This window comes from Neomonachus schauinslandi, chromosome 13 (genome assembly GCF_002201575.2).
Source record: "Neomonachus schauinslandi chromosome 13, ASM220157v2, whole genome shotgun sequence".
Classification (NCBI taxonomy): Eukaryota; Metazoa; Chordata; class Mammalia; order Carnivora; family Phocidae; genus Neomonachus; species Neomonachus schauinslandi.
Window position 1 is genome coordinate 76,619,712 of NC_058415.1, and position 26,385 is coordinate 76,646,096.

Below are 26,385 nucleotides of genomic sequence, written 5' to 3' on the forward strand. Positions count from 1 at the left end.
GGAGGGGGAGACGAACCATGAGAGACTATGGACTCCAGGAAACAAACTGAGGGTTTCAGAGGGGAGAAGGGTGGGGGGATGGGTTAGCCTGGTGATGGGTATTAAGGAGGGCACGTATTGCATGGAGCACTGGTTGTTATATGCAAACAATGAATCATGGAACACTACATCAAAAACTAATGATGTACTGTATGGTGACTAACATAACATAATAAAAAATTAAAAATAAAGATAAAAGTGAGTTACATTGAGGTGAGTTGACAAATATTGAGCAGGGATCTCAAAAAACATTCAATATATATCCAATTGGAAAAAGTTTTAAACAAATAATGGTGCTAATATGGTGCCAGAAGTCCGATGAGTGGTTACCTCTGGGATGGCATTAACGGGGAGGGAGCATAAGGAAGCTGAAAGGTGCTGGGAATGCTGTATGGTTTAATCTGGGTGGGTGCTTACGTAAAAATTCATTAAGCTGCATACTTAATATGTCTTCTTCATTGTATTTCTGATAACCTTCAATACACGTAAAAATAGGAATGCCAAGCACTTGGACAAGCATTTGAGGAAATAGGTGGCATCACATCCTGCTGGAGTATGTAAAGTGGAACAACTTTCTGGAGGGCACTTTAACAATAGATCTCAAGCACCTTAATCAGTTTCTTGGGCCATGCTTTGCAAGTGATTATAGTGACTACAGTGTCTCATTAATTCAAATTAATTGGGTGAAGAGTAGGATATAGCACACTTACATGTACTTATAGTACATTTACAGGGAATGAGATATGAGTATTCTCCAGGATATTCAGGAAATTCCAACAAAGCTCATATGATCTTGTCTGTCATATTTTTTAATTAGCAAATAGTATTTTGGGGGGATATTTTTAATTAGGAATAGGATTCAGAAGCATAATAGAAACAGCAGGTTGTCTGAAGTAGCTCAACCTTACTGCACTCACATTTGAATTCTTCCTTTATTTAACAAATCTTATCCTTGCCCATGGCAAAAAGCAGTCTGTAGTTCCATTCAAATAATCCAGGATTCCAAATCATAAGGGTCTTTTCAAGGCCTTTGAATTTGGATGCTCCCTTTTTTTCTTTCTTTCTTTTTCTTTTTCCTTTTTTTTTTTTTTTTTTTGTAATCTAATTGTGAAGTTGGGCAATGCATGGAGGACATTTGACCAGATAGGGGTGTAAGGTGATGAGCAGGTATGGGGCATCTTTTATGCTTGCTTCTTACCGTCTGCAATGAAGTGCTCAGGCACATGCAGAGTCACCTTCACGGTGAGTGGACAGGACATCTGACTGCCACACACCATGGCCAGGATGCAGGAGCTCACAGCAATCAGTGTCAAGGCTGTCTTGTTCACTGGACTTTTTAGCAAACCTAATAACAAAAATACACACAAAGATACATTAAGTCCATGAGGTGAGAAAATAGGGATAGCATGGAATTTGGGAATCCTGCTCTTTTCCAAATGGGAAGCTGAGAAAAGAAACCGTATTTTCCAACTTCTGTGCTTGCCATGACATCTCAGCAGCCTTTGTTGGGTCTCAACTTAACTCTCTAGAAAATGGGCTTATTACACCCTTCGTATAGATGAAAGAAACAAGCTTCATGAAAACTGTGGAAATTCTCCCTCCTGGTCATTCTTGGTAATTATTTAGATGACATTAAACTCTCTACTGGCTTTAGAAGCAAGTAGGAAGAAGTGAGAAGTGTTGAATTCATTGAGCCTAGAGAGATGAGCATGGGCTTTGGAGTTTGACCAGCGTGGGTTCAACTTTGAGCTTTAGCCCTCATTGGTTGTGTGACCTGTTTCGTTCTGTGAACCTCAGTTTTCGTACATGTATGATGAGAATAGTAAGAAACAGCTTACAGGTTATTGTGATGATTACGTGGCATAGTGTATACACAACATCTGTCATCTAACTTGGTTTCACAGAATGGTGGAAGCTTATCAGTTCAAATTAATTTCACAGGCTTTTACTGAGCACCTACTATGTAGACACACATAGAGCAGGAACAGAATAGTTTCTGATCTTCAGAAGCTTGCAGGCTAGGGGGCAAAGGCAGGTTTATCCACAGCTAGTTAGAATCCAAGGCAAGTTGTCTTAAGAACTGATAGAGAGGGCACAGGATGGGGAGGGGAGTTTTGCATGGGAAAATTAAAGACAATTTAATGGATGCAGTAGAATGAGTAGATTGGATGTGTGTGGCCAGCAGAGCACTGGGCCAGCAAAGAAATTCTGTGGACTGTGTCCTAAGCCCCCACTGGGTCTCATTCTTTTTTTTTTTTTTTTAAGATTTTATTTATTTATTTGACAGAGAGAGAGATAGCGAGAGCAGGAACACAAGCAGGGGGAGTGGGAGAGGGAGAAGCAGGCTTCCCGCCAAGCGGGGAGCCCGATGCGGGACTCGATCCCAGGACCCTGGGATCATGACCTGAGCCGAAGGCAGACGCTTAACGACTGAGCCACCCAGGCGCCCTGGGTCTCATTCTTTAGCCCTTGTTATTCACATCAACTTTCAAGGTTTTGATTACTATTTTTAGAGCAATGGCTCCCAAATTTCTATCACCCACGAGGCTCTTTTTTTGGGCAAATCTTTATGCCCAAACCTGCCAGACATCTCCCTATGGAAGTCCCAAGGGCGTGGCATAAACATGTTTGAAACTGGACACGTTATCTTCTCTTTAAACCTGTGCTGCCCCCTCTACCTCCTCCTCCTGGGCTCCCCAACTTACTGAAAACACCACCATTCACCTAGATGTCCTTCACTCTTCTGTTTTCTTCCTTTATAGCATCTGCACAGCCAGACAGTCTTGTTTCTTCTGTGTCCTTAGCATTTTCACCCCTCTCCCCTCATCTCTTCTATTGTCTGTTTGCTTGTCAAATGAACGAGGTATGGGCACAGCTTCCCATCCCATTCCCTGCTGGAACCCCTCTAGCTGTTTTATAGCATCTGGGCACAGGATGCCATCCACGCTCATCAGCCTGGCATCCGAGGTCTTTCATGGTGGGTCTCTGCACTCATGCCTCCTGGTGGTCTCCCCTCCCTGGCCCAGGGGCAGGCAGAGCTGCCTAACCGCAGGGCCACCCCAGTCAACACTTCATCATGCTAACGTTATCATTGGCATTATTTCTTTTGCATAGAAATCCACTTGCTTCCTTGTCCCTCATCACTCATTGAGATTAACCACAAATGTAGATTCCTCTCCCTCTAAGCAAACAAACAGCCCACATTTGTTGTGTCTCTCAAAATATCCTATTCAAACAGTAGATTCTAGTAACTAGATGGCAAACTCCTTGAGGGCAGGCACCATGTCCTTTGCTTACCATGGTATCCCAATGCCTAGCACAGTGTCTGGGACATGGTAGAATCTCAATAAATGCATCCAAACTTCCAGGGATGAGAGTAACATATCAGTAAGCAGACACAGGTGCTGACCGATCAAAAAGCATGCCAAACATAAACAAGCAACATTGCCAGGCTGGTGGATCTCAATGGAGCAAGAACCCTATATGGACAGCTGACTTTGGATTTTTTGTATGGATATTTCTTTTTCTTAATATATAGGGAATTTTTTAATATTTTATTTATTTATTTGTCAGAGAGAGAGAGCACAAGCAGGGGGAGTGGCAGGCAGAGCAGGCAGAGGGAGAAACAGGCTCCCTGCTGAGCAGGGAGCCCGATGTGGGACTCAACTCCAGGACCCTGGGATCATGACCCGAGCCATCCAGGCATCCCCAAACAGTGAGCTTCTTGAAGGAAGGGATCCCATCTTCACCATCTTTACATTTATAACTAAGCTCACTGCCTGGAACCTAGAAATTCCTTAATTTAAGAATAGCATCCTGATCTTTATTGCTAGTCCTAGGACAAGGCATAGATTATGGTAGAGACTATACATCTCTTTGTGGTTGCTGTATTTGTTGAATATTTGTTAAATGGAATAGCAAATAAAATTTAAAAAGTTGGTCCTGGTGTCAGGTGGATTGGAAATCCCTAAGCCTAAAATGACCACCAAAAAATAGGGAACGCATTTCCTTTCTCCTCTGGGAACCACAAAAAGCTGTTTCAAACTCTGAAATATAAACAGTTTAGTAACTAAATAACATAAGCAAGCTTACATCGACGTTTTCTCCTAGAAAGGGTATGGACTAGGAGTTGTTGCTTTGTATAAGTCTTTCCTTAAAAAGTCAACATATTACCCCACACCTAGATACTTAACAAAACCCCCACATAGAAGTCAGCAGCAGAGCTGAATTTCCACTCGAGATTCTAAGGAGTCTGTTCTAAGGGGATGAACATGTAAGGATGAGTCCAGCATGAACACATTCTTGGGAAGGTGACCCAGAGAGTGAGATGTGGAAGGTAGAGGCTCCCGGCACTGGGGAGGCGGGTGCCCTGAATGGACACTTGCACCCTTTGGGGTTCTGGGAAGGCATCTCTCAGACTTGGCCCATACAGCAGCAGAAATGGAATGTGACCAAGACATTCCTTTCACTAACCAGCTACAAGAAACGCCATGTAGGCTCCACAGGGTTGGTTTCTGGTTGGGAGAAGAGGCATGAGGGGCAGGCGTGGGATTGCTCACACTATCTCCCTGGACTCACGCTGACCTAGCTGTCCTATGTCCTATGTCATTTAAACCTTCACAGTCATCCACAGTCTATTAAGAGTCAGTGGGGTAGGGAGTGACGTCACGTTAGTGTATTGCCTCTCAGTTTTCTCATCTGGAAAATAGGAATAAGACAACGCATCCTTTAAGAGCATGGTAAGAGCTAAATGACAGCAAATGTCAAATGCCTAGCACAGTTTTTGGCACATGGCAGGCCCTTGGTAAATAAATGATCATTTCCAAGCCAAGTATCAGTATTTATCTAATCATCGATGGCAGAAGCCAGGACTCATTTACTTCTTTGTCCAACAGATTATCAGAACGTATTAGGAATTGAATTATTCTTTAAGGAACTGAAGACAAAAAGAGTGGATAGTAAGGGAGAATCAGAAGAAGAGGGAAGAAATGGAAGGGAGAATGTGAATGAACAGTGTCCTGGGGTAGCCATTTACTCAGTGAATGCCTGAGTCACCATGGTTGTCTCTGAAGTCCAGGAAGAAGAAAGCACGTAGGTCAAGTCTGCACTTAGGCCAGATGCCTGTGGAGCCGCCCACGGGGCTTGGGGAGTTTCCATGGCAACTAGATCTGGCAGAAACTTCACAGTGGAACTCAAACAGAGGTGACTTAAGAGTTCCTGGCCCAGGGAACTGATCATCAGCATTTAGCTCTGAGTAGAAGCTGTAGACAGCAGCAAGGGAGAAAATATCTCTCTCCAAAAACCCACCTCCTTCTCATCCAGGCTCTGTATTGCATTGTAGGACACAGAGATAGGGAAGAGAACCTCCATTTGCAGAATGCTTACTATGATCCAGGGACTACGCCTAGCACTCACATCTATCCATCTATCCATTCAACCAATTTTGACTGAACATCACCTTTTTCTCCATACTGTTCTAGGAAAAGAGGAAATGACAGTGAACAAAACCAATGTCCTTGAAGCTTACATTTTAGTGGAGAATTACCTCATTTAATTCTTAAGGAACTGTTACTACTATCCCCATTTTACATATGAACAGAGGGACAGAACAACCAAATGACTAAGGTCACCCAACTTGTATGAGGCAGAGGAAAGATTAGAACCAGTTCTTTCCATCCTCTCCCCCATATCATATTACCTTCCACCTCATTCCAGAACAAAGTCCCACAATGGCATCGTGTAGTTACAGAAGGAGCATGGCCTCTGAAGCTGGACAAGGCTGTGTTCAAGTTCTGGCTTAACCACAACATCTCCATGGGATGCTTGCCAGTTGATCTAACCCTAATAAGACAAAATATTCCCACCTAAAAAATGGCAAGAGTGCTCTTCTTTCAGAGCTGATTGGAGGACAAAAGATAATACATGCAATTGGCCAAAAAAAAAAAATCAACAAATGATATCTCAGATCAATAAATGATAGCTCCAGACCATAATATGAGCATCGTCAGATGGCTAGGGTCACAGTTATGCCTGTATCACATCCCGGGTCCTAGCTCCCTCCTGTCACTTGCAAGAGAGAGAGAGCTGTGCTGTAGGAATAGAATTACACCAGGGCGTATTGATTGCTGGAACCGGAGAAAGTTAATAATCTAATTTCCCTTTCATTTCCCCTCCCTCTTAACCCTCAACTCCTCTCATGGCAACAGAGAATGGCATAAAACGCATTGCTTGAGAAATTCGACCGGAGATAACTCGGCACTGTTGATCCACACACTGCCTATAATTTGGGGTTTGATTGATTCTCAGTTTGGAGATGCCAGGTTGGGAGAAGAAAATCAAACTTAAGCTAAATTTGGAATTGAATCAATCACATTTTACAATGAAGAAAACAGATCTAACCCCATCAGACCACTGTGTGCTGAAAACTTAAAGCAGCCATAGCTCCACTGATTCCTTCCTCCTGATATCTCTGGGGGACAAGAGACCGGGTCCCCAGCTGTGAAGTCATTTCTTCCTTAAAATGGCATATGGGGTTGGGGTGAGAGACAAGGATTCTAGGAGTCCAGGAAATTAGGGTGGAGGAGCCCAAAAGGTAGAAAAGCCACTCAGAATAGGAGGAAGAGGCTGGGTTTGGGTTTTATTTATTTATTTATTTATTTTTAAGATTTTATTTATTTATTTGACAGAGAGAGAGAGAGAGCACAACCAGGGGGAGAAGCAGAGGGAGAAGCAGCCCCCTGCCGAGCAGGGAGCCTGATGCAGGGCTCGATCTCAGGACCCTGGGATCATGACCTGAGCCAAAGGCAGTTACTTAACCACCTGAGTCACCCAGGCGCCCCTGGGTTTGGGTTTTAAAGATAGAGATTGAAATCCAGACTCTTCCATTTAATAGCTAACTGTGACAAGTTACCTATTCTCTTAGAACCTCAGTGTTCTGATCTATGAAATGGCAATTATAACCCGTAACTGGTGGAGAAGCTATTTAGATGAAACGGGAGGTCATAATTGTAATGCTCAGCACACATACTTTACCTTTCCTTTCTTCTCATTTCTTCGAACCCCCACTGCCTGCAGATATCAGCAGGACATATGGCTCTTTGGCTCAAGCTGGAATTCTGGCTCTTACACTTAGCTGCTGGCCCCCATGAGCAAGTCACCTTACTCCTCTAAGCCTCAATGACCTTATCTGAGAATTAGTTCATTCAATAAGTAGTTACTTAATGTGTGTCTAATATGCCAGACCTCATATTTTGTGCCCTCCTATTATTTCCAGTGTCTATAAGTGTGTCTGAATATATTAGGTGCTCAAAAAACATCAATTTAATGAGTGGGTGAGTGAGTGAATGAATGAATGAATGCTTAAATATTGTTCTCCTTTCTACCAAGAGGTTGTTAGTACTGAAATATTGCTACTAGTTCTTTTTTAGTCAAATGTATTCATTCACTCTCTTTGGCAATGATTGGTCCCCCACCCCCACCCCAAACCTCTCCAGGAAGAAATTATACAAAAAGCCATTGAGAGGCTGCTAATCCCCCTGCACATCAGGGTGACCACTGCACATTGCTGGTGTCCCCACGAACCTCACTGAGTGCCTCAGGGACCCCCACCACACCTGAGCTCTAGCACCTCTGTGCTTCTTTGTGTATTTCTGGAAACTAAAATTCGGACACAACGTCTGACAAGTGCAAGTGTCACGTTGGAGGCAGGAGGAAAGAATACTTAACATCGTGACTTGCTCAGAACTCTATGGAAGGTGGTCCCCCTATCCTCAGCCTGCCTCATGGCTGGACTGTGCCCATACTACTGCAGTGTGGTGGGTCAATAGGGGGGCATTCTTCTCCTCCCCTCGGCCCCCATTTTGCCTCCCCGGAGCCAAGTCTCTCCTCCTCTCCTTCTCTCTACCTTTGCCATGAACAAGTTTCTTGTGTTCTCTGGCTCTTTGACCTTGGCACTCTCAAATCCACATATCCTTTAAATCATTTGTAGTTTTCCCAATCTTCCATAGGGCCTTCCTTTATAAGTCTTTGCAAGGGTTCATCCAGCCTACGCAAACCTCCAGAGACAGCAAACTCAACACCTATGAAGCAGCAATTCTCCTCTCAGACAGTTGTACTCACAGCCCTGGATGTTCACTCTACAAGCCAGCTTCTGCTGTCCCGGTCAAATAAGATGCACCTAATACCTCCTTTTCGGGGGCAACTATGTAGTTAGTGAAAGGCAGCAGTTAGGTTGTCTTGAGCCCTCTTTCCTCCAAACCAAAGATTGCTAGCTTGACTTTATTTCTCTAAAATCATATTTTGAGTCTCTTTATTATACTTTGTATAGATTTTCTTTTTTTACAATGACTTTCCTAGCAGAGAATATCAACATTACCACCATCACCAGCATCAGCATCATGAGCATCAGCATCACTAATATTTATGAAAACATTTATGTGCTAGACAATATAACTAAACATTTTTCATGTAGTATCTCACTTAGTCTTCACAGAAACTTCGTAAGATGCTATTATCACTCATATTTTACACATGAGGAAACTAAGCTCACCACTCACCAAGGGCTGTGCAGCTCAAAGTTTATAAGGGCTGAAATGAAAAACCATTTGACTTCAGAGTCCAAGTTCTTAGCCATGACCCTCCATAACTTCTCTATCAACATGCCAGATATGGTCTGAGCAGAGAATAATCAGCCCATGAATATTATTCAACCATAAAAAATGAGAAAAATCTTGCCATTTGTGAGAACATGGATGGACCTTGAGGACATAATGCTAAGTGAAATAAGTCGGAGAAAGACAAATGCTATATGATCTTACTTATATGGGGAATCTAAAAACAAAAGTCTGTCAAGCTGCTTACAGACCTCACTTGCCCTAGAGCCCGGTGGTGACTATGACGGGATTCACAGTGGCCTCACTATCCCACCTGATGTTGACCACAGGTCTTCAAGGGAACCTCTCCGCATCATAAGAGGGGACTTTACAAGGAGAGCAGATGTTGAGAGGGGCAAGCTAGATGGCTCTTTCTCTTCCTTTCTGAGCTCCAGAAAATACTACCTGGCCTCAAATAGTTCAGTGAACTACTGTGAGGCCACTAGGCAACACCTTTGGCTGGCTCTGCTCCATGGATAAAGCTTGGATTGTGGCACCCTATTGAAGATAAAGTCACTGGTGGCAGACACGGAATGGGGCTCCAGACAGCTGGCTCTTTGGATTTCTCTATGGCAGCTGCAGAAGGCTGGGCCTGGAAGTATGAATGTCACTTTTAGATGATGACAGTGGAGATGTAACAATAGTGTTGGTGACAAAGATGGCGCCACATTTTTTCACTTCTTATTAGTTTACAAATTATCCCCAAATATCTCATTCACTCTTCACCAAAATTCTATGTCATAAGCATCGCTACTATCTCCAGTATACAAATGAGCCCAAGTCTTCGTGGTGTACTCATATTTAGACATCAGAGGAATAACTGGGCCTGGGAGCCACATCTCCTGGCCCACAGCCTAGTGCCCTTTTCACGACACTATACCTAGGTCTTGATGGTGAGGCATGAAGGTAAGATGAGAATCTGTGCCCCCATTTGTGGACCCACTGACCACACAAATGTATCTGAATGTCCTGAAGAGTCATAACAGTATTTCCCATCAAACAAAATGCATCTTGAAAACAAAATTTCCATTTTCAAAGAATTCAGGGACATGGTACATTCTATATTCACCTCTTAAGGTACTAGATTATGTATATTTATATATCTGGTATTAAAATCTCTGAAAAGGCCTGCATTGAATTCTCTTCAGCAGAATTTAACCTGATGCTTCCCAAAAGTATTAATATATTACAGAACCATTATTCTATGAAACAAAGTAGGAAAAAATAATAAGCTACTTTAAAAATGTATACAAAGGTTGCTATTAATCATATCTGCAGTTCCCGATAATTAACGGTTTCCCTATGCCAGGAACTGTGTTAAAGATTCTAGTTACATTTGCCTATAAACTTCTCAACAGCTTCCCAAGGCAGAGATTACTACCTCTAGCTAAAAATGGGAACACCAAGATTTAACTACTGGGAAATGATAGAGGAAACTGTCATGGTCAGTGCTGTCTACATACTTCTGGTTCCCAAGCATTAAAAGAAAATGGAGTTTTACAGGAACCTCAAAAGATATCTGCACCCCTATGTTCACAGCAACATTACTGACTATAGTCAAGACATGAAACAACCTAACTATCCATCGACAGATGTATGTGTGCATACATACATGCATATATACATACATACACACAATGAAATATTATTCAGCCATAAAAAATGAGAAAAATCCTGCCATTTGTGAGAACATGGATGGACCTTGAGGACATAATGCTAAGTGAAATAAGTCAAAGAAAGACAAATGCTATATGATCTTACTTATATGGGAAATCTAAAAAAGAACAGAAATGAAAACAGACTCCTGTAGAAGAGATCAGCTTTGTGGTTAGCAGAGGGAGAGGGTGGGGAGGTGGAGGGATAGGAGGAAGATAGTCAAAATGTACAAACTTGCAGTTATAAGATAAATAAGTACTAGGGGTGCAATGTACCACTTGATGACTAAAAAGCTAACACTGCTGTATGGCATATATGAAAGTTATTAAGAGAGTAAATCCTAAGGGTTCTTATCACAATGAAAGCATTTTTTTCCTTTTTCTGTTTTTTCTTTCCATTGCATTTATATGAGATGATAGATGCTGACTATATTTATTACGGTAATCATTTCACAAAACGTGTAAGTCAAACCAATATGCACTGTACACCTTAAATGTATACAGTGATGTATGTCAATTACATCTCAATTGGAAAAAGATTGTTTACAGAAAATGGAATTTTAGAGTCACAGAAAAATACATGCAAAGAAGGAAAAGAGCAGGTACAAGGGGCCAGCTTGAAAGGTTAAAGACTATTCAACCGATATTTAGCAGCCTGATGGAGTGCATTAGGGGAAGGAAAAACATGCTGTCCTCAAAACATGAAACTATAGTGTGCGGGAGAAACCACAGTGACAATTCTAAGAGCTAAAGTTCTAGAAAGGCTCATAAATAAAAGGGAAAGAAGGAAGGAAAGGTGGCACTTGATTTTCAAAGCCACAGGTGATCATCAGCTGTGTTTTTAAGATGTTTTTAAGACACTGGTGCTTGACCCCTGTGTTCACCCTCTTAGACTATAGGCTATTGAGCAGTACCACCGTGTTCAGCCCACACCTTTGATGGAACGGGGAGTGGCAGAGAAGACCCGGGGACCAAGTAGTGGGTGCAAAGGGACAGAGCAAAGAGCAGCCACACGTTTCCATGGCTACCAAGTAAGATCAGACCAATCGTCTCCTATTTCCATGAAAGGGACATTTTTAGCTGCTTTTTCTCAGAGCTTGCCAAAATGTCACTGTTCTGTTCTCCAAGAAGATGTCACCAGACATTGGTCCAAGGTGTGTGAAATTAGGAGGAGAGGAACAATGTTTATTGTGTATTTAATATTTACTAGGTCAGCTGTGTTATCCCTTACCTACAGAATGTTCTATATACCCATCGTAAACCCTAGGCAATGCTGCCATTTTTTTTTTAATTTTTTTATTCTTATATTATCCCCATACATTACATCATTAGTTTTAGATGTAGTGTTCCATGATTCATTGTTTGTGCATAAAACCCAGTGCTCCATGCAGAATGTGCCCTCCTCAATACCCATCACCAGGCTAACCCATCCTCCCACCCCCCTCCCCTCTAGAACCCTCAGTTTGTTTTTCAGAGTCCATCGTCTCTCATGGTTCATCTACCCCTCCGATTTCGCCCGCTTCATTCTTCCCCTCCTGCTACCTTCTTCTTCTTCTTCTTTTTTTTTTTTCTTAACATATATTGCATTATTTGTTTCAGAGGTACAGATCTGAGATTCAACAGTCTTGCACAATTCACAGCGCTTACCAGAGCACATACCCTCCCCAGTGTCTATCACCCAGTCACCCCATCCCTCCCACCCCACCCCCCACTCCAGCAACCCTCAGTTTGTTTCCTGCGATTAAGAATTCCTCATATCAGTGAGGTCATATGATACATGTCTTTCTCTGTTTGACTTATTTCGCTCAAATAATACCCTCCAGTTCCATCCACGTCATTGCAAATGGCAAGATCTCATTCCTTTTGATGGCTGCATAATATTCCATTGTGTATATATACCACATCTTCTTTATCCATTCATCTGTCGATGGACATCTTGGCTCTTTCCACAGTTTGGCTATTGTGGACATTGCTGCTATAAACATCGGGGTGCACGTACCCTTTCGTATCCCTACTTTTGTATCTTTGGGGTAAATACCCAGTAGGCAATGCTGCCATTTTTGATACTGGAGGAAATGGAAACTCAGAGAGTTAATTCACTTCCCCAAAGGCTCATAACAAGGGCAGAGAGAGACTCTAAACCAATCTATTGACCTCCAAATTCAATGTTTCTTCCATTATATCACACTGCTTTTAAAGGAAGGGGGTTCCATTAAATCTCCGTGGTCCTTCCTCCTCCCATCTTTGTCCTGACTCTCAGACAGCACTTGAGAAATAATGGAAACAAAGCTTTGTCTGATGGTCCATAAACCCTTCACTGCACTTCGATTTGCCTGTACCTTTCCTTGTGACAAGCTGCATGCATTCCTCATGGCCATGCGGTACCCTTCCTACATTTATCAACATGTCTAAGGCAGACCTACTTGTTAAGGCCAGAGAATTCCCATCTCCTGGAAGTTGTCCTAACTCACAGAAACCCCATACCCCTCTTAACTCCTGTCCCATGTATCACATGTTCTAATAGGAGTCATGGAATCTCAGATTTACAGGGGACTAAAAGGGCTTTAGCTTAACGGATTACACAATACAGGGAGCTCCCTACAATGCTCCATCCCATGGTCATCCAACCTGTGTTGGAACATCACCTAAACTGGGAGCTTGTTAGCTCAAAAGAAAACCCATTTTGATGATGATGATGATGATGATAATGGTAATCTTTTATTTTTGGAGCACTTATGGCTTATGACATGTTGTGCTAAATATTTTAGATATTACTTCATTTGATCCATCATAAATTTTTGTTAGCACTTCATTTGTCAAATAAGGAAACTGAGTCTAGCCCAAGGCGGGAAGGCTACTGAGCAGCAAAGCCAGGATTCAAATCTAGATGTAGATCCCAAAGCTCTTAACAATGTACTATGAAATCTCCCTTCACTCTTAACCTTCCGTATGAGGACTATGTCAGTGTGAAATGAAAGTCTACTCCTAGAATTATAACCAGCTAGACATGTTCCTGTCCTTAAGATTCCATAGTCTTGTCTCCAGTCCTCCTCCTCAGGGCAACCCTCTGGTTTGACGTTGGAAAGTAGGTTCCCCATATCCTTTTGCCTCAAACACATTTCTGTCCCTTGACTCCCACATGCAGTAAATAATCACGGAGCCAGAAAAGAGAGCTGGAGGAGTGCCTTTAGATCAGTGAGTCCAATCCATTATGCTAAAGGTTAGAAAGAGGCTAGGAGAAGAGCTCTGTCCAGAGCCCTAATGTGCAGAGCCAGACCTAGATCCCATTGGTCCCAGTTCCTGCAGCAATGTTTCTCAGTTCAGCCCTTGGGATAGTTGTCTCTTGTTAACCAGTATCACCTACCTTAACCAGGTTCTCCTGGAATAGACAGTGCATCCTACACTCTCTGTCTGTGTGACACTGGCCATAAGGTCACACAAATGACTGTATGTCAGGTGGGCCCAACTAGGATACTTTGGTCAAACATACAAACAAAATAAAACATACCCAAATATTCCCACCAAACAACCTCAAGAGACTGCTGCAAAGTCTAAAACATAGTAGACTAAGGTAATGGGAAAAACATGGACTTTGGAGTTAGAGAAATTTGGGTTCAAATCCCAGCCCTGTTATTTTTTGATTGACCTTTGGCAAGTCTCATTATCCTAACTGGTAAAATGTGAATGACACCTACTCCACAGCATCATTAGAAAGATTAAATAGGAAAACATACATTGCATAGTAGGTGCTCAATGAATAGTAGCCTTTACCATCATCACCATCATCAAATGTAAGACTGGTAAATATACAGCCCGGCCTTTATATCCAGGAAACTATCTGCATAAATTCAGGATGGCTCAGAAGTGGAAGAAAGACCATATGGTTGGAATGATAGTGATAGTTTCATCTTTTCACTATGAAAAGATTATGCAGAGCACCTGCTACATGCTAAGCTTCTGCTGGACCCTTTGTATCCATTATTCAGTTTGCTCTTCACAATAATCCTCGGATTCCCATTTTGTGGATCAGAGAAGTGAACTCAGGGAAAACAAGAGTTTTGCTTAAGGACACTCACCTCATAAGCTACAGAGCTGGTAATGTAACTCAGGTCTATGTGATGCTGGAAACAGAACATAGACAAGTAGTCTATGTTCTAAGAAGAGTAACCAGGATTGGACTAGAGATTATGTCAGAAGAGGACACTAGATAAAGGACATGGGACATTTAGCCTTGATGCAAAGAAGACTCAGCCAGAGGGACCTCTTCAGGGGGATCTCACAGAAGACATCCAAACATAGAAAAAAGAAAAAAATATATATTCCACAAGAGCAACTTTGAGAAACAAGGCCCCTAGTCTAGGTGCCTGACTTGCATTGTTTCACCTAGTCCTTGAAACAACCTTCTGCGTTCAGCACCATGATCTCCATTTTATAAATGAGGTAAGTGAAGCTCAGGGAGATCATACACTTGTCCCAAGTTGCACAAACAACCTAGAATCCACCTAGGTCCACATGAGCCCAGCAACATCTGTGTTCTTCTCGCATCACACTGGGGCTCACTTACCATGCGGGTCTCCTGCAGGTCTAGGGAACTAGATGGAGCTTTGGCCTGAGAAGCATATTGTAAGACCAAGGGTCTTCTCGGCATCCAAATCCTCACCCTTGCCAAGGAAGGCATTTGGGCCCTGCAGGGGACAGAGGATGTCTTTTCTTGGGTGGAGGAGTTTGGCTGCTAAGCCCCTGGGAACTTGATTAGAATAAACACACTTGCCTCCAGCCCTTTAACTGGAGGGACATTTTTCCCCAGGGTTTTCCAATCCATTGCCTCTTCTTCAGACCACTAACATTTCAGCAAAAGCACATTTGCATTGTGTTTAAACAGCCATTTGGAGATAAACAGCTTTGCCTTTAGACCTTTGAGGAGGGAATATAAAGAACAAGGGAAGGAGGGGCGCCTGGGTGGCTCAGTTGGTTAAGCGACTGCCTTCGGCTCGGGTCATGATCCTGGAGTCCCTGGATCGAGTCCCGCATCGGGCTCCCTGCTCGGCAGGGTGCCTGCTTCTCCCTCTGACCCTCCCCCCTCTCATGTGCTCTCTCTCTCTCATTCTCTCTGTCTCAAATAAATAAATAAAATCTTTAAAAAAAAAAAAAAAAAAAAAGAACAAGGGAAGGAAAAAATGAGAGCGAGGAAATATTCCTATGCAGCATTTCTGCCCAAGCACATTTCCATACAGAGGCCTCTACACATTTCAGGCTGACATTCTGGGCCTAAACCTTTCAAGCTTGCTGGTTTTAAATGTGCCACCTCCAAAAGAACAATAGTGGTCTTAGCCCAAGGGACATGTTAGACTCACATTCGGTGTTGTCCTTTAGTGGCAAAGAAGTGCCTGGGGCCTGTACAAAGAGCTCTGTCTTAGGGGAACAAGAGACTAAACCTGAATACTGCTCAGCCATTGTTCACTATGCACCCTTCAGCAAAACCCCTCCCCTCTCTGGACATCTGTCTCCCTGTCTATAACAGGAGGAAGTCCACTCATTCAATAAATATTTCTTGAGATCCCATTCTACATTGAGCTCTGTGGTCTGAGCTGGGAATACAGAGATGAGAGCCATCAAGGGTCTCAATGTCCAGTGGGATAGGAGGCTCTAAACAGAGAATGTAATGCCAGGAGACTACCATGGTGGCAGAGGTCAGTGCAGAAGAGGGGACCCCTAATTCAGGCTTGGGTGTCCTGAGAGCTGAGGCTGGTAAGATGAGAGTTAGCTGAGTGGAAAAATGGACATGTGATCCAGGAGATGTGTGAGCAGGACACTGCACGTAAGCTGGAGTGGGGACTGGGGGCAACAGGTACATGCAGCACAATGTTGACAAAGGAGGGCAGAGGGGCAGGGAGGGAGCAGCTTCCGAAGGAAATGGTGGTCCACTGCAAGGAGAGTGGGCTTTATCCCAGATGATACTTCATTTCCTTTCAGGCTGGCCCTCCTGGCATCGTGCAAACCTCACACACCCTCATTCATTCACCTTGTCAGTAAAGATGTGTTAAGTATCACCTAAGCACCAGACATGGTGTTGGATGCTGAGGATCCTGCAGGGACATCATAATCTCAAGGAGTGGGATCCAAAGACCTCGTGACGAGGGAAGAGATCGGCAAGTGTACCTCGGGGGTGGAAAATAAGGAGAGGCACTTGGGTTAGAGGCAGAAATCTTATTCTGCAAAGACAGTCTATAAGAAAATCAGAGGATGTTCACAGCAGGAGGCTGAAGAACATTCTGGACAGAACACAAAAACCTGAAGCTTAGCGATCAATCATTCTTCAAGTCTACAGACATGAAAAAACATGAGTCACCCTATATGAGAGATCTGGTTTGAAGAAAAGGAAAGAGGGCAGGGGACCAAGGTCGGCTACTTCTAAAATGGCTCCCGATGATTCTGGCCTCTTGGTATTCACAACTTGTATAATCCCCTCCCCTACCAACTTGCTTCTGTCAAATGGAATACAATGGAAGTGTGGGATGTCACTTTCATGGCAAGGGCACAGAAGGTTGTGACTCCCATTTTGCTCATGCGCTCTCTGCCTCTTCTCACTTTCTTGCTCTGGTGAAGCCGGACGCCATGTTGTCAGCTGCCAGATAGAGAGGCCCACATGACAAGGAAGTAAGGGTGGCCTCTGGCTCACAGCCCCTGCAGAAAGGAATCCTGCCAACAATCACTTGAGGATGCTGGGAAGAAGATCCTTCCCCAGTCAAGCCTTGAGAGGAGACCACAGCTCTGGTTGACAACCTGACTTGAAGTCTCATGAGAAACTCTAGGCTGAGGGCACCTGGGTGGCTCAGTTGGTGAAGAGTCTGCCTTCAGCTCAGGTCATGATCCTAGGGTCCTGGGATCAAGCCCCATGTCGAGCTCCCTGCTCAGCGGGGAGCCTCCTTCTCCCTTTCCCTCTGCCACTCCCCCTGCTCATGCTTGCTCTCTCTCTTAAAAATAAATAAAATCTTAACTGACTGAGCCACCCAGGCATCCTAATCTTAAAAAAAAAAAAAAGAAACCTTAGGCTGCAAGAACAGTTACATGGTGCCTGGGTCTCTGACCCAAAGAATAAATGTCTGTCAAGGTAACCAATGTTAATAAATACATGTTTGTTGAGATAATAAATACATAATATGTGTTTGTTGTTTTAACCTGCAAATTTGGGGGCCATTTATGATGCAGCAATAGATAACTACAAACCGGGACCTACTTAAATGAATACATGAGAAAGACTGAGAAGTCCTCATCCCCAGAAGGAGACTTAGGGACTCTCAAGTTTAGAAGAGACCCTTTTTCATTTCCAGAAAGTTTCCCTGTGCACCTGGTGTGTGCTGTGGTCTGGGCAAGCTGCAGGGCTCACCGAGGAGCCAGGCACAGCCCAGACCTGGAGGGACAACAGTCAGGTAGACGAGAAGGTCTGGAGGAGATGTAATTACACTGTACCAGGAAAACTGCTCGGTTGCTTTACTGAAGCCTTCCCAACCTGGTGAGGGCTGAGAGGAAGGAGACACTGAGTGTGCTTGACAAAACCAGGGCTGGCTTCCCAGTGGAGGAAGTCCCTTTTATCTCTATGAAGGCATTTCTCTCTGGGAGATCCCATGTTCAGACATAATCCCAGAAGTGAAGTTGGTGATGTGGAAGGCTTCTGAGGTCTGCAATCAGAGAGAAGGAGCTTGAAACCCAGCTCAATAATTTCTTAACACCGTGAGCTTACGTAGTTAATAAAAAAGAAGAGTTAGGAACATGGCCCTTAGGATCCCACAGAGCTGGGGTCAAGCACCAACGCTGCCCATTCCTATTTGAAGGTGCTGGTACAAGTAATCTGATCTTTTTAAGTCTCAGTGCTCCCATTTATAAAACAAGAATAATTAAAATACCTACTTCACAAGATTACTTGAGCTAAAGCCACAAGTGTCCAGCACGGTGGCTGATGATAAGAAAGGCTCAGATAATTGTTAGCTGGGAAAGCGCCTTAACTTCTTGATGTCTCTTTATGTATTTCAAGCCCTCAGCACATTGCGTGGCATATACTGAGCACTCAGTGACTATTGGCTGCTATATCTATTATCAGCAGGGGCCCTAGATCCAGTGAATTGTCATGGCTCCTCCTAGACTAAGGGCTGGCCAGCATTGGTGCATCCAACTCACACATCCAAAATGCTCCCTACAGCACCCGCAGGGGCATTCGGCTCCTTGTGCTAGGATGGAAGGGCACAGATTATTTCTGTAGTAGGAGCTGTACAGAGGCATCACTCGAGTAGACATGGCGGAGGCACAGTAGCCGCGTTCCCTAAGTAACCGTAATTCAGGTGCTACACACACCTGGAGCTTCCTGCGTGTGCTGTTAAATTTATGGGACAGCAATAATAGTAACAACATTAGTGCATATTTATTTATAAAATGCCCACACCTGAACAGCCTGAAGAGCTAAAATAGAAGCCCTACTAAATTTTATAGGAACCTACGTATATGTGTGGGGATGTGAATATATTTGTAAGTGTAGAAGAACTGAGATTAGGATGTAGGTATGCTTACAGTGGGATAACAGCAGCCCTGGGAATCATAACTATGAGTTTCTTCTTCCCTTTCAATCATCGACCAGGACCAGCATTAGCAACATTGCTTCCTTCTCAGTGTCCCAGGTAGTCAGCAGCTCAAAGAATGGAAAATACCACTGCAAGAGTCAGCAGAATCCAAATTCTCTGATTCACCAGTTTCTGGCTACATGACCTGGGATGGCTGTTTCTTTTTTTGTTGTATCAGATGCCTCAAATGATACAATGGGCATAACAACGCCTCGGTCCTACCCAAAGCCTAACACGGGAGATGTGTATTCTCTCCCTCATTTTCTCCTTTCCCTCATATGTCAAACTACAGACAACAGGGCATATCAAAGGTTACCATTTTTCTAGACCAATCTCCCAACTGACTACTTGCAAAGCATTATTTAGTGAAGTCTTATAAGCAGGGAGAGAGGAAGGGTGACCTGCCCTACTCCCCGCCATGTGACTATCCCTTCCTCCGGGGCATGGACCTTATTTTCTCTAGTACTGGACCTGGTACTGGGTAGTAGGTAAATCAATATTTGGTTAATAAATAAGTGGATAAATGAACGAATAGACAGAGTCCCCAACCAATCACCTTTTTGCAGAGAGAAGGAGCAGGCTCCATGGGATCTTTCTGAGAGGAGAGAAGTAAAATATAGTCATTAAGTGTGAATTTCAGCTGTGGCATCACTTTGTCTCACAATAAATATAATAATAACTTCCATGGTTAAGTACTTAACTCTGTGCTGAGTCCTGGACTAAGTGCTGTACATCAAATTATGCAATCCTGATAATACCATGTGATGGAGTTACTGTTACTATATCTGTTTTACAGAGGAGAAAGTTAAGCCCGTAGGAATGCAGTTGCCTACCTACCATCACAGAGTTAATAAAATTTGAACTGAAGAGGCTGACCCCACACTGCAGCCTTCCAAACTCTTTGCCACAGTGCCTGCCAGGTGACAGCCTTCTGACCCATGGGAGGCGACCTCCCAACCCAACATGGCCAATTCCCCAACACTGCCAGGCAAAGGGAGCCAGAAAGAGATGTGGCCCCACCCTCATGAATGTTTCAATATGTAAGGGAATTTACAGAGGTAAATATATCATTTTGTACTCTGATTCATGCTAGGATGGATAAGGACAGGGTGGGACAAGGACCTCCTCTAGAAAGAGACAGTGAAGCCCAGTCCTGATAGCAGGAAGGAAGGGTATTCCAAGCAGCAGGATGCATATTCCAGGGTGGAATGCCACAGGAAAAATAAATGATGAGTGACACGAGCTGAGGCTGGGGAGGTGGCCAGGGACATGTGAGGGAGCCATCAAAGGACACTGAGAAAGGAGACGGCGTAATGAAATTATGTGTTAATGATGTTCAGTCTGCTGCTGGGGAGAAAACGGTGTTGTTACCAGAGTGGCAGCGAGGACCAAGAGGTTGACATGACTTAATTGTGGTGGCAACACTGGATGGAGAAAAGTCATCCGATGCCGGTGCATTTGGAGGGGAATCACTGGCTCACGGCAGATCCGATCTGGGAAGTGGGAACAGGAGGGCATCAGTAGTGTTTCAAATTCTACACCCAAACTCTACTTCAACAGATCATCTCCTTGCCACAGACAAGTTTAGGTAAGCGCACAGTAAGAGGATGTTGTGTCCTTCTTATTTTAGGGCTGAAGATATAGTTCCCATCCTCCTCCCTAGTTTTGGTTATTTGCTTATTATTCAATTGTTTTTCTATTCTTCAATCAACAAATACGTAGTGCTATATTCCCTACATGGGCCAAACTGTGCCAGGCACTGGAGATACACAGAAAGACAAGACAGTAATTCCTAGAAGATACACTCTGGTTTATTGGTGGGACTGGGGCAATGGTGGGCTGGAACCAGCTCCAGTTGGCTCCCAAGGGCTAACTGTTAAATACTCAGGGACGTTGCCGGGTAACTGTTAAATCTAATGAGTTAAAATTAGACATGATAGGAGAATTTACACCATGGAAACTGGCAAATGCTACACATAAGGCTTTTTACATTATTTTTTTCTTCAGTGAGCCAACTTGCCAGCATATCACTGGCTTGGATCAAGTTGCCTCGATGGGGCAAACAGTCTGAGAGTTGCTCTTCAAAGTTCAGAGAAATCAAAAAAATGTGTGAAAACCTAGGTGAGAGCTAAATACTACACACCAATCCTTTTTAAAAAGAAGAATTTCAGGGCCAAATTGTAGACTGGGGAGTCAGACAGACCTGGGTTTGTATCCTGCTGCAAACACTCACTGATGATCCAGATCAGGCAACTTACTTTATCATTCCGACCCTCATTCCCCTGCCTTTTCAATGGAGATAATGTAAACATACCACGATGTTTGCAAGTGCTTTACACCGTGCCCAGTACTTAGTAAGCACTCAATGCTCGATATACATTATCACTTGTTTTATTCAAGAACTATTTCTGTGTGTCTTTGAAAAGAAATATTTCTTTTTTTTTTTTAAGATTTTATTTATTTATTTATTTGATAGAGACACAGCAAGAGAGGGAACACAAGCAGGGGGAGTGGGAGAGGGAGAAGCAGGCTCTCTGCTGAGCAGGGAGCCCGACACAGGGCTCGATCCCAGGACCCTGGGATCATGACCTGAGCCGAAGGCAGATGCTTAATGACTGAGCCACCCAGGCACCCCGAAAAGAAATATTTCTTTAGTTAATGTACAATGTTATATGAATATTAGTTTCCGGTCTACAATATATTGATTCAACAATTCCATACGTTACTCAGTGCTCATCACAAACAGTGTCCTCTTCATCCCCTTCACCTATTTTGCCATCCCCCCCAGCTCTCCCCTGGTAACCCATCAGTTTCTTCTTTATAGTTAAGAGTCTGGTTTTTGTCTCTTTTTTTTTTTTCCCTTGTTCATTGTTTTGTTTCTTAAATTCCACATATGAGTGAAATCATATGGCATTTGTCTTTCTCCGACTGACTTATTTCACTTAACATTATACCCTCTAGATCCATCCATGGTGTTGCGCATGGCAAGACTTCATTTTTTATGGCTGAGTAATATTCCATTGTGTGTATGTGCATATGTGTGTATTATATATATGTCTATCAGATCTTCTTTATCCGTTCATCTATCAGTGGGCACTTGGACTGCTTCCATAATTTGGCTTTTGTAGATAATGCTGCAGTAAACATAGGGGTACATATATCTTTTTGAATTAGTTTTTTTCATATTTGGGTAAATATCCAGTAGTGAAATTACTGGATCATATGGTAATTCTACTTTTTAACTTTTTGAGGAACTTCCACACTGTGGCTGCACCAGCTCACCTTCCCAGCGGCAATGCCTAGAACCCTTGACATGCATTATCATGACTGCTCTTCTTTTTCCTATTATTTTCTAGTGTATACTCTCACCGCGTATTACTCTTGATTATTCTTAGTGGTATCCAGCCTTCACTTACACACTTCCTGGAACAGGGATCTCACAACTCTCGATGCAACCCTTTCCATCTCTAGTCAGTTCTGGGTATAACAAAGATGTCTGTTAACCAGAAAACAGTACAATTTCTACCAATTGTTTTTACTTACTTAACAATGTGCTGTGTAAACATTTGCTACAAGCATATTAAATTATTCACGTTGCATCAAGGTCAGAGACCAAAACAATCAATGATGCAATATAAATTTTGTCTACTCTACTGATGAACTTGTACAAGAGAGCAGGGGCTCTGGAACCAAAGAACCGAATTTAAATTCCAGCCTGATGTTTACTAGCTGTGTGGCTTGAGGCAACTTACATAACCTCTCTTTGCCCTGAAGTCCTCATTTGTCTATATGTACTCTGAGGAGTTTTGTCAAAGATCAAATTAATTAATATGTCCTCCATGCTCAAAATAGGTATCTGGTAAACACAGTTAAAAAGGCCTCATGGCACAGGGGAGGTGACATTGTTTCTGAGTGTCCCTGCCATGCTTTGTGGTGAGTACTGGGGGCATAAAAATGAATAAGAAACAAGACTGCACAAGTCGGCCATGTTGGAAAAGCTACATTAGTGACAGATCCCATTTTCAAAGGGAAGAACAGAGGTTCGGGACGCCAATCCATTTGTCCATAAAAAGCATGTGTGCTATGCATAAAAAGGAGTCACCAGGGCCCAAAATTCGGGGTCACCACGGCTCACCATGCAGCCTACTTTGCCTGTTCCCTCCCCTAAAAAATGAGGACTAACAGCTGTGCCTACTTCCTAGGTTGTTGTGTGGATTACATGACGACGTAGCATACAGGTTTTTGATAGGGTCTGGCACATGGTGGGTGTTGGACAAGTTAGTGGCTTGAGAACCAATAAATGTGACTTCTCTCGAGTCTGCAGAGAACCTGGCTATGTGGCAGCCTGGGATCAGGACAGCCCATTTCCATGCTTGCTACTTTCCTCCACTGCACCCTCCCCTTTACCAAGCATCACTACTTGCTTACTCAAATTCAGCCCAATTCCTGTTTAATTTCTTCTTTTTTTTTTTATGGAAAGAGAACTTCCTACTCCGCCCTCCATCAGCTTTGCTGGTTTGTAGTTTAGTTTTATTATTTCAAACATTTACATAGGCTCATCAGGGAGAGGCTGCCTGTCTGTTTCTAGGTGGTGTCTTTGCACACAGATAATTTAAATGAATCTTAAGAGTCCAGCTTGAGCCCTTGACACACGGGAGGGAGTCAAGTGGGTAAATCCTGAAGTTAGTGGGAGGCTATAAATCGTGTATTCCAAATGCACATTATGTGATTTGTTGTATAAATTATTAATGCCGGTCTGGGCTCTGGCTTGTTTACATTCTGTGAACAAGGAAATAAATACTGTCATCCTTGAACTTCCAATGGGAGAATGAAGAGGGACAAAAGGCCCCTAATTCAGTCCACAGAAGATTTTCTTGTCCCTGTGCAAGGAGAGAAGGAGGAAGGCGGGGGGGAACATTTGGAAACCTACTATGTGCCCCATAGGACAATACTTTCTTTACCTACATTATTTTCCTAAGCCTCATGACTACATTCTCACTAATTCTATTGATCAAGACAAGGGGCTCAGGCATTCGGGGTTACTTGCCCAGGGCCATGCGGCTGGTATGTGGTGGAGCCAGGACCTTAAGGCAGGTTTGAGTTGCAAGGATGAGCCCTCCCTTGTGCAGCATATGGAACTCTGCACAGCAAGAAGCATGACCCCATTAGCGGCCAGCCCCATCCAGCAGGACTGGCCCTCCAGTGAGTCTGCTGAGTGGCCCAGCCTGCCCACATCGCCGTGCCCATGGATTTATCAAGGTGTCATCCACCCCTGTCTACTGCCTGATCCAGGCACCATGAGAGCATCTCTTCTTGGATAAGAACAAGGCCACCTCTACCACTAAATAGCCCCTCTGAAACCACTCAACTATGCCTGGCCCCTAAAAGGGAGCTCTGCTGCCTTATTGAGCAGATATAGCTTTGCTGTTCCCTGGCTTAGAATCCTTTATGGAACTTAGGAAAGATACAGTGCTCTGGGCCCTACATAAGAATAAGAATCCCTGGAGGTATCCCAGAAATCTGATTTTTAGACTTTTTTTTTCCCCTTCAGAATTATTAACCATTGTTCCTGCAGATGGGAAATCAGACAAAGGTTGTTTTAAAACCATATAGAGATCAGCTATATGTTCGGTGGAATCTCTGTTCAAGTTCCAACCTACGCCCTTGGGTGCCCATAGACGCTGCTGCCTTCAGAGCAATGGTGATGGTGTGAGTGTGCGTGTGCACACACACACGGACACGTGTGCATGCACATCTGCTCTTCTGGTACACTACAGAAATACAGGAGATGTACTTCTTGAAAATTAACTTCATAAAGGATAGTTATGTGTAGGGAATGCAATACTATCCATATTTCTCATTTATCACAAGTTAATTAGGCTTGTAGATAAGACTGGAAACATAATCCTTATTCATAAACCTATCAATATGCAGGAAGACTATGGATCCAGAAAACTACCACTTCTACTATTGCCATAACTCGGGGACCCCAGATTAGAGATTAAACAGAATGCTCTGTGCAGCCTCGGAAGCTAGCAAACTCTGTTGTATTCTCGTACTTCAACTGCATGCTAGAGTAAGTACCATTTTTATAGAATAGCCTTACAACCCAACCACACGAGTTCAAGCAGATTTTTGTTATATACACTTGATATGTCAAGTTATGATTCTAATTCAGATCTATCACGTGGTAAAGGGCCAACTCATGCTATTCTTAGAAATAGTCACAGTTTATAACCTTGTCACCCTTCAGGTACATTTCTTTAGGTTAAAGAACCATTTAGGGGCTCACCTGGGTACCTGCTGGGCACCTCAATAGTACTATAATGTTGCAGATCCACTAGGAGTTAAGTCAACTTTTGTGGGTCAGCCTAGGAACTTTGCCCTTGTCTATGTTTGTTTTTATGAGAAAGCATACGCTGCATGCCAAAAGATCTTACAAACAAATGGCTGGCATCCCAGTGGGCTCCTAGGTTGGGCAGCTAGGGGTTGCAACAAAAACTTGCTAGGGATGTTACAAGCCGCAGGACCACACAGCTGGATAAAGGCAATGCTAGCTGAAAGCTATAAATAGCGTGCCAAGTGACCCTAACAAGCTCTTCTATCCACTGGGGCTCCTCCAACAGCTTTCTCTTTCGGATACATGAAAGCAGCCGAAAGGATTGTTTTCCCGAGAGCTTTTTGGCTGCCCTGAGCATGTCAAGGGACTTTGCTGTTTCTAATTATCTCCCTTTATGTTCAGGCTGAGACTTGTTAATACAATAAACTGGCGTCTCCACGATGCGCTCACAACGCAGAAACATCTCAAGGTGTTTTACAAGCAGAAGATCATGTTAAATCAAATCAAATACCAATTAAAGATTAACAGCGGTGTTAGAGAACTGTTAGCACAGTCCAGCCAGGGCCGCTGGGACAGCGGCTCTTTCCTCCAAGCTGCTGTGGTCCGGCGCCAGTCCAGATTGCTATTTGGGCACCGATCAGGCAAAGTGGTCTTCGCCTGCGTCCCAAGGTCCCAGAATATCAACACCAAAAGGATGTTAAATATCATCTCAGCTGAGCGCTGTTGTTTGAAATGTGGAAACTGAGGTCTAGAGGAAAGGGGTGACCCAGGATCATCCAGCAAGAATCCAAGCTCCCTGAGATGCTCCAAAGAGCCCCCTGTCACTGTCAGAGGACCCCACCTGGCTGCCTTCTAACATCTATGAACTTTTTCTCACTTGCAGGTGGTTGGACTGTAGCCCCCCAAAGACATGTCCATCTTGTAATGCCATATTATGTGGAAAAAGGGTCTTTGCAGATGTATTTAAGTTCAGGATCTCAAGATGAGATCATCCTGGATTTAGGATAGGCCCTAGATCCAATGACTCAGGTCCTTAAAAGAGAAAGACAAAGGCAGACGTGAGACATTCAGAGGAGAAGGCCACGTGA

General features: G+C 43.5%; 1 protein-coding gene across 3 annotated transcripts in view; it reads right to left on the reverse strand.

The window, feature by feature from the left end:
- Positions 1–26,385, reverse strand: part of ASTN2 (astrotactin 2) — an 865,697-nt gene that overhangs the window by 511,799 nt on the left and 327,513 nt on the right. For all 3 annotated transcript variants that reach the window (XM_021691760.1, XM_021691759.1, XM_021691761.2), the window contains one exon: positions 1,238–1,384. In XM_021691760.1, the coding sequence (XP_021547435.1) occupies positions 1,238–1,384 (147 nt within the window). The remainder of the gene's footprint in view (positions 1–1,237; positions 1,385–26,385) is intronic.